At 37.6% G+C, this 15805-nt stretch overlaps 1 protein-coding gene across 1 annotated transcript in view; it reads left to right on the forward strand.

Moving 5' to 3' along the window:
* The window catches only part of LOC128030113 (polymeric immunoglobulin receptor-like), a 45702-nt gene extending 30461 nt beyond the window's left edge, over positions 1–15241 (forward strand). The window contains exons 3-6 of the mRNA XM_052617635.1: positions 12291–12626; positions 13755–13850; positions 13951–13994; positions 14074–15241. Coding sequence (XP_052473595.1) covers positions 12291–12626; positions 13755–13850; positions 13951–13994; positions 14074–14283 — 686 coding nt within the window. The 3' untranslated portion in view covers positions 14284–15241. The remainder of the gene's footprint in view (positions 1–12290; positions 12627–13754; positions 13851–13950; positions 13995–14073) is intronic.
* Positions 15242–15805: the final 564 nt, after the last annotated feature.

The following is a 15805-nucleotide window of genomic DNA, read 5'->3' on the forward strand; positions in this document are numbered from 1 at the left end:
AAGCATGCTGGGTACCAGCACAGGATAAAACTCATCCATGACTCCCAGCATGCATTGCGGCATGAATAAATTATGATGCTGAATTGTTCAGTTATTTTCTTGAATTCTTATGTACTTATAATCTTGCTTTTGTCTTAAGTTTTAGTAGCATGTTTTGTGAAGTTCAGAACCTATCTGTTTATTTATTTTGTGGATTGTCACCATTGTTGTGATTCATACACTGATTATTGATGTTTCTGTCTAAAGATCAGCGCAGGTTTTTTTATGAGTGAAATTTTCTTAACAGTCTTTCATTACTTTAGGATCAGCAATGTTTCTTATTTTGCTGTAGTGTCAATATTCAATAAGAGAAGGGACACCGGTTTGGATCAGAAATAATAGAGTGTTTGTTGTCAATCTATGAACAGCAATACCAGATTTTTTTTTTCTTCTGTTTACTTTTTTTTCCACTATAACAGGTTCCAAAAATGCATTGTTACAGCATGTAAAAAAAAAAACAGTTGTTTTAATGTCACATTTAAGAGCCCAACTAAAGTAAACACTGATCTCCATCATGGTAGTGAAAAAAAAAACACCTAAACCTATTTAACTCTCAATAAGATCTTCTGTAGACATCTGACAGAAATAAAGTCAGTCTGGTTAGTAATGGGAATCTGGTGAAGCTGTTTTATGAGTTGTTTAATCAGATCTTGAGAGATTTTATGAATTATTTTATTTCAGTTGATTTCATCTAAGGCAGTGGCTCAAGTCAGTTGTATTCCTTGTGTTTCTCTTTCCTTTAGTAATTTTGTTTGTTAATAGCAGGTGTTCATCACTCATGCTCAATCATCAATTAATCACACAATTATCTCATTAACTTCACTAATTCAGTGTTACTCAAACACTCAGTGTTACTCAGTGTGCACACATTATAAGTGTTCACTTAAAACTGAGGATTTTGTTATGGGGTTTAAAGGGATAAAAATTTAATATGAAGAAAAAACAGCATGAAACATAATTTAACAGTAATAAACTGTAATTAATTTACAGGAAACAAACTGTAGAAAAACAGTTATTTACTGGCGCACCTGCTGCCAGTAAATAACTGTTTTTCTACAGTTTGTTGCCGTTAAGTCAAGGAAAAACAGTAATATACTGTTAAATGTAAATGTCAGATTTACCAAATGAAAAAGAAAATAATAATTTAACTAAAATATTTGTGAACATCCATAGAAAAAAATTTATGCAAAGTCATACACTGATAATGAGAGTAAATACTGAACTCAACTGTATTAATGTCTTTTCACAAGAGAGATCTGTTAGTTTAATGCAGTTTTGTTGTTCACCATTGTTGTGGAGAGTAGAGCCTGTGCTTCAGTCAATGATGAGCCACAATTTCAGATTTTCTGCTGCTTTTTATAAAGATGCTGATACAGTGGTGATCTCTGTGTTAAGTACTTCAGCACATACATGTGTGCTATAGCTGACAATTAACTGCAGTAATTTAAGTTAAAGTCATGCATTTAGTTTCTTTACTACTACACATTAAGTGTTTGCATTTTTATATTAGGAAATATTCCTTCTCAGTGGACTCAAATGGAATAAGTTCATAGTACTAACATCATACGAATGCTAGCTTTTAAACTCGAACTGTTTGAAGCAGTGGGAGTGGAGTTAATTATCATGGTATAATTTACGGTAAAATATTGTAAAAAAAAATATAAGAGTGGTAAATTAATGGTTGAAAGCTGTAAATTAGCCAGTAAATTACCAGTTATTTACTGTTATTTAACGGCACAATTTTTTACAGTGTAAGCTTTCAGTACACAGAGACAACAACACAGAAAAAAAGAGATTTACAAATTGGCAAATAAAAAAAGTGTATAAACAATTGTGCTATAAATGATAATGGAATAGGATTGAGTGAGATGCAGGAATGTTCTAGGATGGAGGGTTAACAAATAAATATAAGGATGTTGCACATTTATAAGCATAAGTAGGGAACATTTAACTGTTCATGAGGTAGATTGCCTGGGGGAAGAAACTGTTCGTGTGCCTTACTGTTCTGGTGTTTGCGGCTCTGAGGCGCCGGCCAGATGGCAAAAGTTCAAAGATGGGGTGACTTGGATGTGAGGGATCCAGAGTGATTTTCTGAGCCCTTTTCCTCACTCTGGATGTATACAGTTCTTGAAGGGTGGGCAGGGGAGCACCAATAATCCTTTCAGCAGTCCGAACAGTTCTCTGTAGTCTTCTGATGTCTGATTTTGTTGCTGAACCAAACCAGACAGCAGAGGTGGAGAGTCCAGGGGTCAGAAAGTAAAAGTCCTGCCACATTTTTGCTCCACCCATGAACTCAGCAGCTGATTTCACCAGAGGAGGAAACAAGTCATTCCTTCCAAGTCACAAACTAGTCTCAACTCAAATCCCAAGTCCTCAAAGAGTTAAAGTCAATGAGATAATTAAGAGACTAATTAAATGATGATTGTGCATTGGTGATGAACACCTGCTGTTATTGTGCGTTACAGAGGATCAGATTCTGATGTTTTATTGGTTAAAATTATGCCACCATCATGGAGATCAGTGTTTGCTTCAGTTGGGCTCTTGACCTTTGGTTTCTTATGTTAGATATTTCTCTGTAAAAGTACATGTGCTGTTATAAAACAGTGCGATCAGTGCTGTGCAGAAAACCGTTACTAGCTGCTTTTACATGATGAAGTAATTATTAGGCATCAGCCTGTTTATTTCCAAAACAATTTTATGTATTTATTATTAAAAAATTTTCAGTTTTTAAATAACTTACCTTGTGGAACCGTTGGTTTAATCACTATAATGAATACAATTCCTAATGTATGTAATAAATATAAATTTTTCGAAATCTTTTCCTAATAAAACGCACAGACATCATGGCCCAGCATATGAATCTCAACAATGGTGACAATCAACAAAACACTTCAAGCTGAAGTGCATGCTGGGTAACACCATAGTAAAAACTCTCATCATGCACTGTAGCTTGAATAATTATTGTAACCACTGTTGAGGATCATATGATAAGTGCTCATGTCTAAAATCCCGAGCCTGTACAATTTTTTCCCCCAATATTTAAGCATTACAATAATGTTTGTTTAATAGGACTTTTTTGTAGTTCAGTAATTGCTGAACATAATTTAACAAACCAAAGAGAGACACCTTCATGAAGTTAATTAAAATGTTTTAGATGAAAAAAGGGCAATTAAATTTTCTACTTCAAGCTTTTCATTCAGCAATGTGTTAATGTTTACTACGTAACACAACCGCAAGTGTTTAAAAGCAAATTACTTTGAATTATTAAAAGGGTCAAGAGCCCAACTAAAGCAAACACTGATCTCCATGATGGTGGACTCACCACAATTATGGTGACAAAGTTTTTTTTTTTTTTTTTTCTTGCAGTTGATTTCATCCAAGGCTGTGCTTAAAGTCAATTGTAGTTCTTGTGTTTCTCATTTCTTCAGTGATGTTGATTGTTAACAGCAGGTGTTCATCACTAATGCAGAATTATCATTTAATTAGTCACTTAATTATCTCATTGACTTTAACTCTTTGAGGACTTGGGATTTAACTTGAGACTTGTTTGTGACTTGAAAGGAATGACTTGATTCCTCCTCTGGCGAAATCAGCTGCTGGGTTCATGGGTGGAACAAAAATATGGCAGGACTTTTACTTTCTGACCCCTGGACTCTCCACCTCTGCCAGACAGTTATTGAAGTACAGAGGACAGACTCAATGACGGCCGAGTAGAACTGTTTTAGCAGCTCCTGTGGCAGGTTAAACTTCCTCAGCTGGCGAAGGAAATACAACCTTTGCTGGGCCTTTTTAACAATGGAGTCAATGTGATTGTCCCACTTCTGGTCCTGAGAGATGGTGGTTCCCAGGAATCTGAATGACTCCACTGCAGTCACAGTGCTGTTCATGATGGTGAGTGGGGAAAGTGCAGGTGTGTTTCTCCTAAAGTCCACGATCATCTCCACTGTTTTGAGCGAGCTCCAGGTTGTTAAGACTGCACCAGACAGCCAGCTGCTCAACCTCTTGTCTGTAAGCAAACTCATCACCGTCCTGGATGAGGCCGATGACTGTAGTGTCGTCTGCAAACTTTAGGAGCTTGACAGAGGGGTCTTTAGAGGTGCAGTCGTTGGTGTACAGGGAGAAGAGCAGAGGAGAGAGAACAGATCCCTGAGGGGCACCAGTGTTGGTGGAGCAGCTGTTTGATGTGAATTTCCCCAGTCTCACTAACTGTTGCCTATCTGTCAGAAAGCTGGTGATCCACTGACAGATAGAGCTAGGAACAGAGAGCTGGGTCAGTTTGGTCTGAAGGGCTGTCCACAAATAGGATCCTCACATAAGTCCCTGTTTTGTCCAGATGTTGCAGGATGAAGTGCAATCCCATGTTGATTGCATCATCCACGGACCTGTTTGCTCGGTACTGGTCCAGTAAGGGTCCAGTGATGTCCTTCAGATAAGCCAGAACCAGTTCAAACGACTTCATGACGACAGACGCTAGAGCCACAGGTCTGTAGTCGTTAAGTTCTGCTATCTTGGCCCAGCAGGCACAGTACATCAATGTGACGTCAGGAAGACGTTGGACTCCAACTAATCCAACGTCAGTCAGACGTCATATTTTGGTTGAAAATGAAAGTCGGGTTGACGTCTAAACCCAACTTTGTTTGATGTCAAACTCCGACATCAGACAGACGTTGAATTTTGGTTGGAATAAGCACCACACTGCAACAAATGGTGAAATGCAAGTCAGCACATTAAATATCTCAAGATCTCAGCAGAGGAGGATTAAACAACTCCACAAACAGCATTACCAGCTTCACTTATTACTAACCAGACTGACTTTATTTCTGTCAGACGTTTTTTTATGGGGGTGTTTATTCCAGCCAAAATTCAGCATCTGCCCAATGTTGGAGCTTGACGTCAACTGTCGTTGGATTTAGACGTCAACCCGATTTTCATTTTCAACCAAAATCCAACGTCTAACCGACATTGGAGTCTACATCATGTGCCTGCTGGGGGGTTTCTTTGGGATGGGGATGATGGTGGAGCATTTGAAGCAGGAAGGCACTTCACACAACTCCAGGGATCTGTTTAAGATCTGTGAAAAGATGGGGGCCAGCTGGTCAGCACAGATTTTCAGACAGGCTGGTGTAACACCATCTGGGCCTGGTGCTTTTCTTCTTTTGTTCTTCTTGAAGACCTGGCGCACATCATCTTCACAGATTTGAAGAGCAGGAGGTGTGGAGGGTGGGATTGCAGGATGTGTTAATGGTTGTGTAGGGAGATGGTCAGAATGGGTGATGGGGGTTTCAAATCTGCAATAAAACTCATTCAGGTCATTAGCAAGTCGTTGATTAGCCTCAGTGCAAGGGGATGGTGTCTTGTAGTTCGTGATGGCTCTTAGACCTCTCCACACTGAAGTTGAGTCGTTGGAAGTAAACTGGTCTTCCAACTTTTTAGCGTAGGTCTTAGCCGCTCTGATCTCTTTGTTCAGTGTGTTCCTGGTCTGATTGTACAAGACCCTGTCCCCATTTCTGTAGGCATCCTCTTTGGCCTGACGAAGATGTCTGAGTTTTACTGTAAACCATGGCTTATCATTGTTGAATGTTAAATAAGTCCTGGTAGGAATGCATATATCCTCACAGCAGTGATGGAGTACTCGAGTCCTGGACTCGGACTCGAGTCCGACTCGAGTCACTATTCTTTGGACTCGATTCCGACTCGAGACTCCATTCTCTGGACTCGTGACTCGACTTGGACTCGTGGACTGATGACTCGTACTTGGACTCGGACTCGGATTTGAGCATTCATCATGTTGTTTTTGACAAAAAATATTATAAAAAATGTTTCGTGCCCAAGATCGGCAGGGATCAGACAATGCTACCGCTCGCTCTCTTTGCTTGACAACACACTCACTGACGTCACTCACTTTACTTTTTTTCCAAAGCGCTCGGGCACTTGCGGGAAAGGATGAAGCTGATTGGTTAGTTCTTGTCACATGACCCGCGGTGCGCTTGTGGCATTCTGAAAAGTTGAGATGTTTTTAACTCGTTGCGCATTGCGGACGCGCCTCACTTCCATTATGAGTGAGCGTGCATACCGCGCGCCTACATTGGAAATAACGAACATGAGCGTTATACACACACACACACACATTCACTTGAACACATACAAACGCACTCACACTAAATCACTCGTCGATGAGCGTGAGAGAGCGTTTGTGTGTGAGTGATCACTCACACACAAACGCGCTCTCTCTTTCTCTCTCTCTCACACACACACACACAAACACACAAACACACGCACAATCATTGTAATATGCACGTTTCTTTTTTTTCGCCGAGTGTATTTCTGTAATACAGTGTTAAAGGAGTAGTTCACACAAAAAAATGAAAATTTGCTAATCATTTACTCCTCCCAATGCCATCCAGTATATCTATGGCGTTTTTTCTTAAATTAAGTTTTTTAAGGAAAACATTTAATGATGTTTTCTTCATGTAATGGACTTCAATGCCTACCAACTCAGTTGGTTGCTATTGTTTCCTCAAAAAACTAAAAAAAAAAAAAATCCAATAAGGGACTCGACTCGGACTCGAACTCTGGTAATGGTGACTCGACTTGGACTCGACTCGGACTCTTTTTTGGTGACTCGGACTTGGACTCGGACTCGAACACTGAGACTCGAGACTCGACTTGGACTCGACAGTTGGTGACTCGACTACAACACTGCCTCACAGAAACTAATATAGGATGTTACGGTCTCTGTGAGTTCGTCCAGATCGGTGGTAGCAGCTTCAAAAACACTCCAATCAGTGAGGTCAAAACAAGATTGTAAATCCTGCTATGTTTCGCTGGTCCATCTCTTCACAGTCCTTACTACAGGTTTAGCAGATTTAAGTTTTTGCTTGTAGGACGGTATAAGATGAACCAGACAGTGATCGGAAAATCCCAAAGCTGCTCGTGGAACAGAGTGATATGCATCCTTTATTGTGGTGTAACAGTTATCCAATATATTACTGTCTCTGGTGGGACATGTAACATGCTGTCTGTATGTTGGCAGTTCACGGGAGAGATTGGCTTTGTTAAAGTCCCCAAGAATGATTAAAACAGAGTCTGGGTGTTGTTGTTCTGTGTCTGTGATCTGATCAGCAAGTTTCTGTAAAGCTGAGCTCACATGCGCTTGCGGAGGGATGTAAACACTGACCAGAGTGAACGAGTGAAACTCCCGCGGCGAATAGAATGGCTTGCAGTTGACAAACTGCATTTCTAGATCAGGACAGCACATCTTCTTTAACACAGTTACATCTGTACACCACCGTTCATTGATGTAAAACCATGTCCCGCCGCCGCGCGATTTCCCAGTTGATTCTGTTTCGCGATCCGCTCTGAACAGCTGAAAGCCCGGCAGATGGATGCTAGGCAACGGCGTTCGAAATCCGCGCTTCCTGAGTCTGATGAGCACTCCCGCTCGCTTCCCCCGTCTGCGCATCCTGAAGCGCTTGAGCAGCGCCGCCGCTCCTCCGATAACAACATTCAGTAAAACATCTGAATAATTTAAATCCGGTAAAAGATCTTGTGGTGTGTTCTGCCGAATGTTCAGCAGTTCATCCCTGGTGAAACTGATCGTGTTTGTTAAACAAAAAACAGGAAAAATGAACAAAAACAGCACAAACACTGGAGAGCCAAGCACTGAAGCAGCCATCTGCGGCGCCATCGAGTACAGAGTACCATCATGGAGAACAGTGTTTTATTTAAATGACCTAGTGATATACAAAAAAAAACATACAGGCGCAATAAGCTGGCATGATTACATTCAAAAAAACATATTTATTCTCATAAATATAGAGTTTAAAAGAACTCTGTGTAACACATGCAGAACTTTGAACTCCAGTGCCTATTAGACACACACACATATATCAAGAACCAGCATATGAATCTCTACAATGGTGAAAATCAACAATAGACTTCATGTAGCAATACATGAAAACTTGCATAATGTACGGCAGTATTTATAATTATTTGTCACCACTGTTGAGGATCATATGATAAATGCTCATGGCTAAATGCTTAATCCTAAACATGGTTTTGTTTTCTTAAGTATTATGGTGGCAATGTATGATGAGATATCACTGTTTTGTATCGAATCAGCTGAAAGGCTCAAGAGCCCAACTGAAGCAAATACTTGCTACAATTATTGTGACAAAGTTTTTTTTTTTTTTTTTTTCAATTGATTTAATCCAAGCCTGTGCTTAAAGTCAGTTGTAGTTCTTGTGTTTCTCTTTTCTTCAGTGAATTTGATTGTTAATAGTAGGTGTTGCACAATCTTCAATCTTACAACAATCTTACAAATTTAATTAGTCACATAATTATCTCATTAACTTTAACACTGAGGATTTGGGATTTAACTTGAGACTTGTTTGTGACTTGGAAGGAATGACTTGATTCCTGTGGTGAAATCAGCTGCTGAGTTCATGGGTTGAATAAACATATGGCAGGACTTTTACTTTCTGACCCCTGGACTATCCGCCTCTGAGGACAATGCCTCTAATATTAGTCTCTGTAATAAGTTTTCCTAGTTCATGTCATGCTTTTGTCTAATTTTTCAGGTGTATCATGTTAGTAAATGTAATAGGTTTTCTGAAAAACGTGAAACACAGCAACACCCTTGTGAAATGAGCAGCCGAGCAGGTTCAAGCTGTAAGGTGTGGAAAGGTGTGCAACGTTCACATAAACAACAAAAAAATCTTCTTTGGTTTGTGGGAATTAAATGTTTATAGGGAAACCGGTTATGTTACATTTGTGTGAAGAACAGGTAGTGCTGCTTGTCTAGATGAGCAGCTGATCTGTGTGTATTAAAGTATGAGCATATTAATAGCTCATACTTTAATAGCATTTAATAATGTCTAGGCAAAAACAAATATATTACTATAGTACTACTACTAATAATGACATGTTTTTGTCTTCACATTTTATTTTTCATCATGCACTTGTAAGCACACTAAAGTAATTGAATTTGGTCAGGTTATGTATAATGTGTGTCTTTATTTTATCGAACAACTGTTTATATAATATAATATATAAAACTTAGATCTGCATAATATGGTCACTTATCTATATTTGGAAGTGAACAGAGGTGGAGAGTCCAGGGGTCAGAAAGTAAAAGTCCTGCCACATTTTTGCTCCACCCATGAACTCAGCAGCTGATTTCACCAGAGGAGGAAACAAGTCATTCCTTCCAAGTCACAAACTAGTCTCAACTCAAATCCCAAGTCCTCAAAGAGTTAAAGTCAATGAGATAATTAAGAGACTAATTAAATGATGATTGTGCATTGGTGATGAACACCTGCTGTTATTGTGCGTTACAGAGGATCAGATTCTGATGTTTTATTGGTTAAAATTATGCCACCATCATGGAGATCAGTGTTTGCTTCAGTTGGGCTCTTGACCTTTGGTTTCTTATGTTAGATATTTCTCTGTAAAAGTACATGTGCTGTTATAAAACAGTGCGATCAGTGCTGTGCAGAAAACCGTTACTAGCTGCTTTTACATGATGAAGTAATTATTAGGCATCAGCCTGTTTATTTCCAAAACAATTTTATGTATTTATTATTCCTAATGTATGTAATAAATATAAATTTTTCGAAATCTTTTCCTAATAAAACGCACAGACATCTTGGCCCAGCATATGAATCTCAACAATGGTGACAATCAACAAAACACTTCAAGCTGAAGTGCATGCTGGGTAACACCATAGTAAAAACTCTCATCATGCACTGTAGCTTGAATAATTATTGTAACCACTGTTGAGGATCATATGATAAGTGCTCATGTCTAAAATCCCGAGCCTGTACAATTTTTTCCCCCAATATTTAAGCATTACAATAATGTTTGTTTAATAGGACTTTTTTGTAGTTCAGTAATTGCTGAACATAATTTAACAAACCAAAGAGAGACACCTTCATGAAGTTAATTAAAATGTTTTAGATGAAAAAAGGGCAATTAAATTTTCTACTTCAAGCTTTTCATTCAGCAATGTGTTAATGTTTACTACGTAACACAACCGCAAGTGTTTAAACGCAAATTACTTTGAATTATTAAAAGGGTCAAGAGCCCAACTAAAGCAAACACTGATCTCCATGATGGTGGATTCACCACGATTATGGTGACAAAGTTTTTTTTTTTTTTTTTTTCTTCCAGTTGATTTCATCCAAGGCTGTGCTTAAAGTCAATTGTAGTTCTTGTGTTTCTCATTTCTTCAGTGATGTTGATTGTTAACAGCAGGTGTTCATCACTAATGCAGAATTATCATTTAATTAGTCACTTAATTATCTCATTGACTTTAACTCTTTGAGGACTTGGGATTTAACTTGAGACTTGTTTGTGACTTGAAAGGAATGACTTGATTCCTCCTCTGGCGAAATCAGCTGCTGGGTTCATGGGTGGAACAAAAATATGGCAGGACTTTTACTTTCTGACCCCTGGACTCTCCACCTCTGCCTGGGATGCATAACATAGTATTATTTAGCATAGTGTTTTTTTGTGGAAATTTTACTTATTTTTTTTTTATTTTATTCTACTAATTTTGAATGGTTGCTTGTGGGCTTCTAATTTGATTATTTCTAATTAATTTAAATGTGTTCAATTTAGTTAATAATATAGCTTGTAATCTTTTGACACAATTTTATTGATTAAATATAGAGAATCACTTTTTACAGTGTAGACATGTCAAGCTTTCTATAGATATCTCTCTCATGTCTCTTCGTTGAGTATTCACGGAGTTACACTTCATTTTAATGACGTGTTTGTAAATGAAGATCAGCGCAGACAGGCTGCAGACAGCACACATACTGATAAGACGCTCGGGAGAAAACAAACACGTAACTTCATAATCATACTTTGCGTTGTGATTCGGAGATGCTTGTTGGTCTAAATAAAGTTGGTAATGAACCCTCTTTTATGGCCAAGCGCTTTGAAAATCCCGCTGTACTCACCGAGATTAGAAAAGCAGTCATCAGTGAAATGTTGTGAACACAACAAAAGGGATTTGTTGTACTGCTCTGATATTGTGGTAAAAAATGAATTTTAGCCATTGGTTCTTCTGATCTTCATTCTTTGGCAGTGAAAATAAAACAAACTTGCCTTTACAATTAAAAACACACTGTCTCCTATTTGAAATCTATAACGACTCGTTTCAGCGATTCAGAGTCGACTCCTTATTTTAGAAGCCAATAACTTTATAAATCGTGTTCTTTTTGGTTTAATTACTTTGCACAGTGTTTACACTGATGGACAGCTACATCATACACTGTAATACAGGTAATTTTTGATTTCCCATCTGTGTGGCTCTTTAACCATACTGACCATATATAATAACCCAGAGCAAATGAACTTGTGTTTGTCAGGTCAGGTACTCTGTTTCAAAGTGACTAGCTGTACTGGAGGGAATGTAATGTTCAAGTGCACATACAAGTCTAAAGATGAGCATAAAGGAAAGTATTTCTGCAGAGACAGAGACTGTAGGACGGGCATCAGTACTGAGACTCAGCGCAGCTGGGTTTATAAAGGGAGATTCTCTCTGTATGACGATGAAGACAGCAGATTCTTCACAGTGTTTATCATGAACCTCAGCAGAGAGGATGATGGGGAATATAAATGTGGAAACAATCAGACATGGAGTCATAATGTTACATTAGTGGTGAACAAAAGTAAGTATGATACTTTATTTTTGTTAGCAGTATTTAAAGGTGCACTTAGTATGAAGTTTTTTTTTTTTTTTTTAAGTAACAATTAACAAAGAACAAATTAACTATGAAAAATGGGTTACTGTGCAAGTATGTACGTCGTTGTTCAAAACTGTCCACTTGCATTAACCTGATTCCCAATGATGGTTCATAATTTGAGCAGTCAATTCAGATTATACAGGGAAAATTCCAGCTTCACATCATTTAAAATTTGCATGTTCATGTCTCTTCTGTTAAAAAGGAAAAATACTACGCTTTTGTTCAGATGCCTTTCTCTCTTCTCTCTCTCTCTCTCTCTCTCTCTCTCTCTCTTTGAATATATGCTTTATAGGACATAAATTTTTTTCTGTCAGTATGTCTTGATGTAGAATGACAGAATCTGCTCTGATCACAGGCACCATAAATATGGAACATGACACTTTCTGTTTCAAACAGAGATGGCGATAGAGAGGCCATATTTCCTGCATGTTTATTAATACTAATAACATTTTAAGATTTGAGTGGGTGTCACAATGATTTTGTTGAAATCATTTTCAGCCTCTTCTTCTTGTGGGACGTCAGTTCTCCAGACTGCATATAAAGGACAAACAATCACTTTCCACTGTGAATATAATCATACGTTTCAAACACACACCAAACTCTTGTACAGAGTGAACAGAGATCCTGTGCTTGTGCTGAACAGCTCACAGTCCTCACAATCATCTGAGAAGAAGTTCATCCTGTCTGACAGTCACAAAGACCATTTTAATGTGACCATCAGAGACATTTCTGCAGCAGATGATGGAGTTTATCTGTGTGGAGTGGAGATATATGGACCTTCAAAAAAGATAACTCACATCACCTTCATTAAAGAGATTCATCTGAATGTTTCTGGTGAGTTTAGCTTCATTTTGATTATAACATCCTTACAGCTCTGCATAAGAAACATTAACCCCTCCTGACTGTTAATAATATAATAAATTAACCACACCAAATGTGGAATCTGTAACTCGATCCTACTAGCTGCATCAACTGTTCAATCTCATTGATTTATTTATTATAATAGTATTTTTTTTTTTTTTTTTTTTTTGTGGCATTTTTAATTTACTGAAAACATACTTTTTAAAACTCATGCTAGACTGTTTGTCCGATTCACCAATATTTGCTCAGATCGTTGTGATACCGTGCTGGTAAAAATAAATGAAATGCTGCAACACTGCAGTGCAGTGAAAGTCAATGAGGTCTTGCACTTTGGTTACCAACATTTGTCAAAATATATTTTGTGCGCCACAAAAAAATAATAATAAAGTAATAGAGATTTCGAGCAACATGAGGCTCAATAAATGATACCAGAACACCAAGAAATACCTATAATGTACAGTATTGTTAATAAGAAGAAATTTTCCTTAGGGTTAAAGGAAATATCTGTAAACTTAATGGATAATGTCCTGGCAAAAATGTACAGATTTATTAGATTATTTTTAACATTGTGCTCATTTTTTGTACTGTCCCTTTAATGCTGTGGTGAAGTGTGCAGCATCAGTCTGATGTGTGTGATGATGAACAGCAGCTTTAAACCACAGACCACAGGATGCAAAAAATAAAAAAAATAAAAAAAATGACTCTTGCAACAGAAGGGGCCTATGCTTGTGCTCAGGGCCCCAGGGTCAGAAATTAATAGGAGCTTAAGGCAAATAAATAAAAAAATATATATAATTACCCCCAAAAAACATGATGCAGTGCACAAAAAAATATCCCTGTTGAATGACTTGTTTTTAAGCTTTATAAGCAATTCCACACAGCAAGAGTGCCATGGCATGTTTGCAAAAATAAAATAGATTTTATACAACATTTCAGTAAACTCATAGTTGTTATTATTAGATGTATTTTAGACCCAGAAATATCAGTATTAACTGTCTAATGGTGTAGTGTGGATGCAGTGTGTGTTAAGGGCACTGTGCTTTGGCGTGTTAAGATCTGGGACAATGTCAATGTCTGTGATGATCCATCATGTGATTGCAGGCTTTCCTGTGACAGCTGTGGTTTCTGTGGGTTTGGTCCGGCTGGCTCTGTGTCTTGTGCTCATGTTGCTCAAAGTTAAACACAGAAGGAAACATGGTGAGACACAACCACACACTACTGAACACTTAATAAATATGAGTTTGTTACCCTCTGCCTCTCATCAATATCTCAGTCTCTTTCTCTGGTTCACACACAAATGTCATCTCATCAGACAGAAGAGAGACAGGAGATCATGAAACGGTGAGTTTCAGAACTGATCTGTGTATAAACTTCACCTTTTAACTAAGAGTTCATGTTTGGGTGATTTTGTTTCCTGCAGGAACAAGAAGAGATTCAAGTCTCAGATCCTGGATCAACTCCTCTTTATTCCACAGTTCAGTTACCCACAATCCCCTCTGATGAGCTCCTGTACACTGCTGTCAGTTTCCAGAAGCATGAAGAGTCTCTCAGTGAAGCTACAGTCAGATTCAGTGAAGAGGAGATTCACTGTGAATACACATCTGTCAATTACAGCATCACACCAAATTAATATTTCCAGTGTATTTTGTTTTTATACTCAATTTGAATTGTGTCATTCACTGAGAATAGACTGAATGACACATTTGAATCAGTTGTGTGAGCAGTTTTTGACACCTACAGGTCAGTGTTGAGAAAGAAGCTGAAATGTTTCTCTGTGGCCAAAAACAAGATTAACTTCTGTGTGAAACGTTGAACTGAAGACAAAACACCTTCAGTCTTTGTAAGCATCAGTTTGCCAGAAGTTATATATATATAAAATGCACAAATCATATACTTCTAATCGCCTTTCTTTTTCTTCTTCTTCACTGTGGAAACACACATAGCCTTGAATACAGCTGGTGTCTATTAATGTTATTTACTCCTTAAGTAATAGTGCTTTTGTTTTGTATTAAAGATATTAAGTTAATTAAGTCTGTAGGTGATGATATTTGTTATGAGCACACACTAACAGCTATATAATTAAACTATGGATGAGAAGTATTACAGCAAATACAAAAATAATGAAGAATGCAGTTGCCAGCAGAGAGAGATGTGTTGAAGACAAGCACAAATGATCAAGAAGAATATCTAACATATTAAGGTAATAATATATTATATTAAAGCGTTCCTGTGGCTCAGTGGTAGAGCATTGCGTTAGCAGAGAAAGGTTGTGGGCTTGATTCCCAGGGAACACATATTAGGGAAAAAAATGTTAGCCTGAATGCACTGTAAGTCGCTTGCAATAGGCCCCAGAGTCTGCAGCTTCATAATATTGGATAAAACTGTCTGATGAATGCATTAATTTAATTTTAAGGAAGACAAAATAAATGCTTTATAACTACATGCTTACAATGCTTATTTTCCTATTCTTTCACTTTCGTTTTTAACTCATATGAGGCTCATATTAAGGACAATCACACTCCCTCTAGTGGCTAAGAGCAGCATCACATATCAGAAACTGTGTGGTTTAATAAGGTTAATGCTTAATATTGACATTCAACACTCAATTTTATGCCAAACACTGTACTAACACTACGAGAAAAATAAATCTTAGTATAGGCCTACTCATTTGTTAGGTTTGATTTTAATTTTGATTTTAATTATATAATTATAATTAATTATATATTTAATTATATTTAAATATTATGCTTATAATAGCAGAAATCTGCTAGTTGATGAATGTCTACAGCATTATCATCAGGGACAGATTGCGTGATTTAAATAATTTCTGACACTAAAGACTGGAGTAATGATGCTGAAAATGCAGCTGTGCATCACAGAAACACAGAAAATAACCTGTTATGTTTCTGTAGTGTAGTGGTCTGTGTTCATCTCGAATATAACATGTTACTTTTAGTGACGGGAGTTAAAGTCCGAGGTCCAATCATATTGCTTTCTCTCCTTTTCATTTGTTGTCTATTAGTCTATTTAATTATTGGGAAAACTACCCTTTCTGCAAATAACACGAAGAACAGGAAATGCTGTATTTCTGTTATAGTGAATTATTAACTGGTGTGCTGAATCAGCTGAACTGAGCAGTGGCTGTAGCGTCG

This window comes from Carassius gibelio, chromosome A1 (assembly GCF_023724105.1).
Source record: "Carassius gibelio isolate Cgi1373 ecotype wild population from Czech Republic chromosome A1, carGib1.2-hapl.c, whole genome shotgun sequence".
Taxonomy (NCBI): Eukaryota; Metazoa; Chordata; class Actinopteri; order Cypriniformes; family Cyprinidae; genus Carassius; species Carassius gibelio.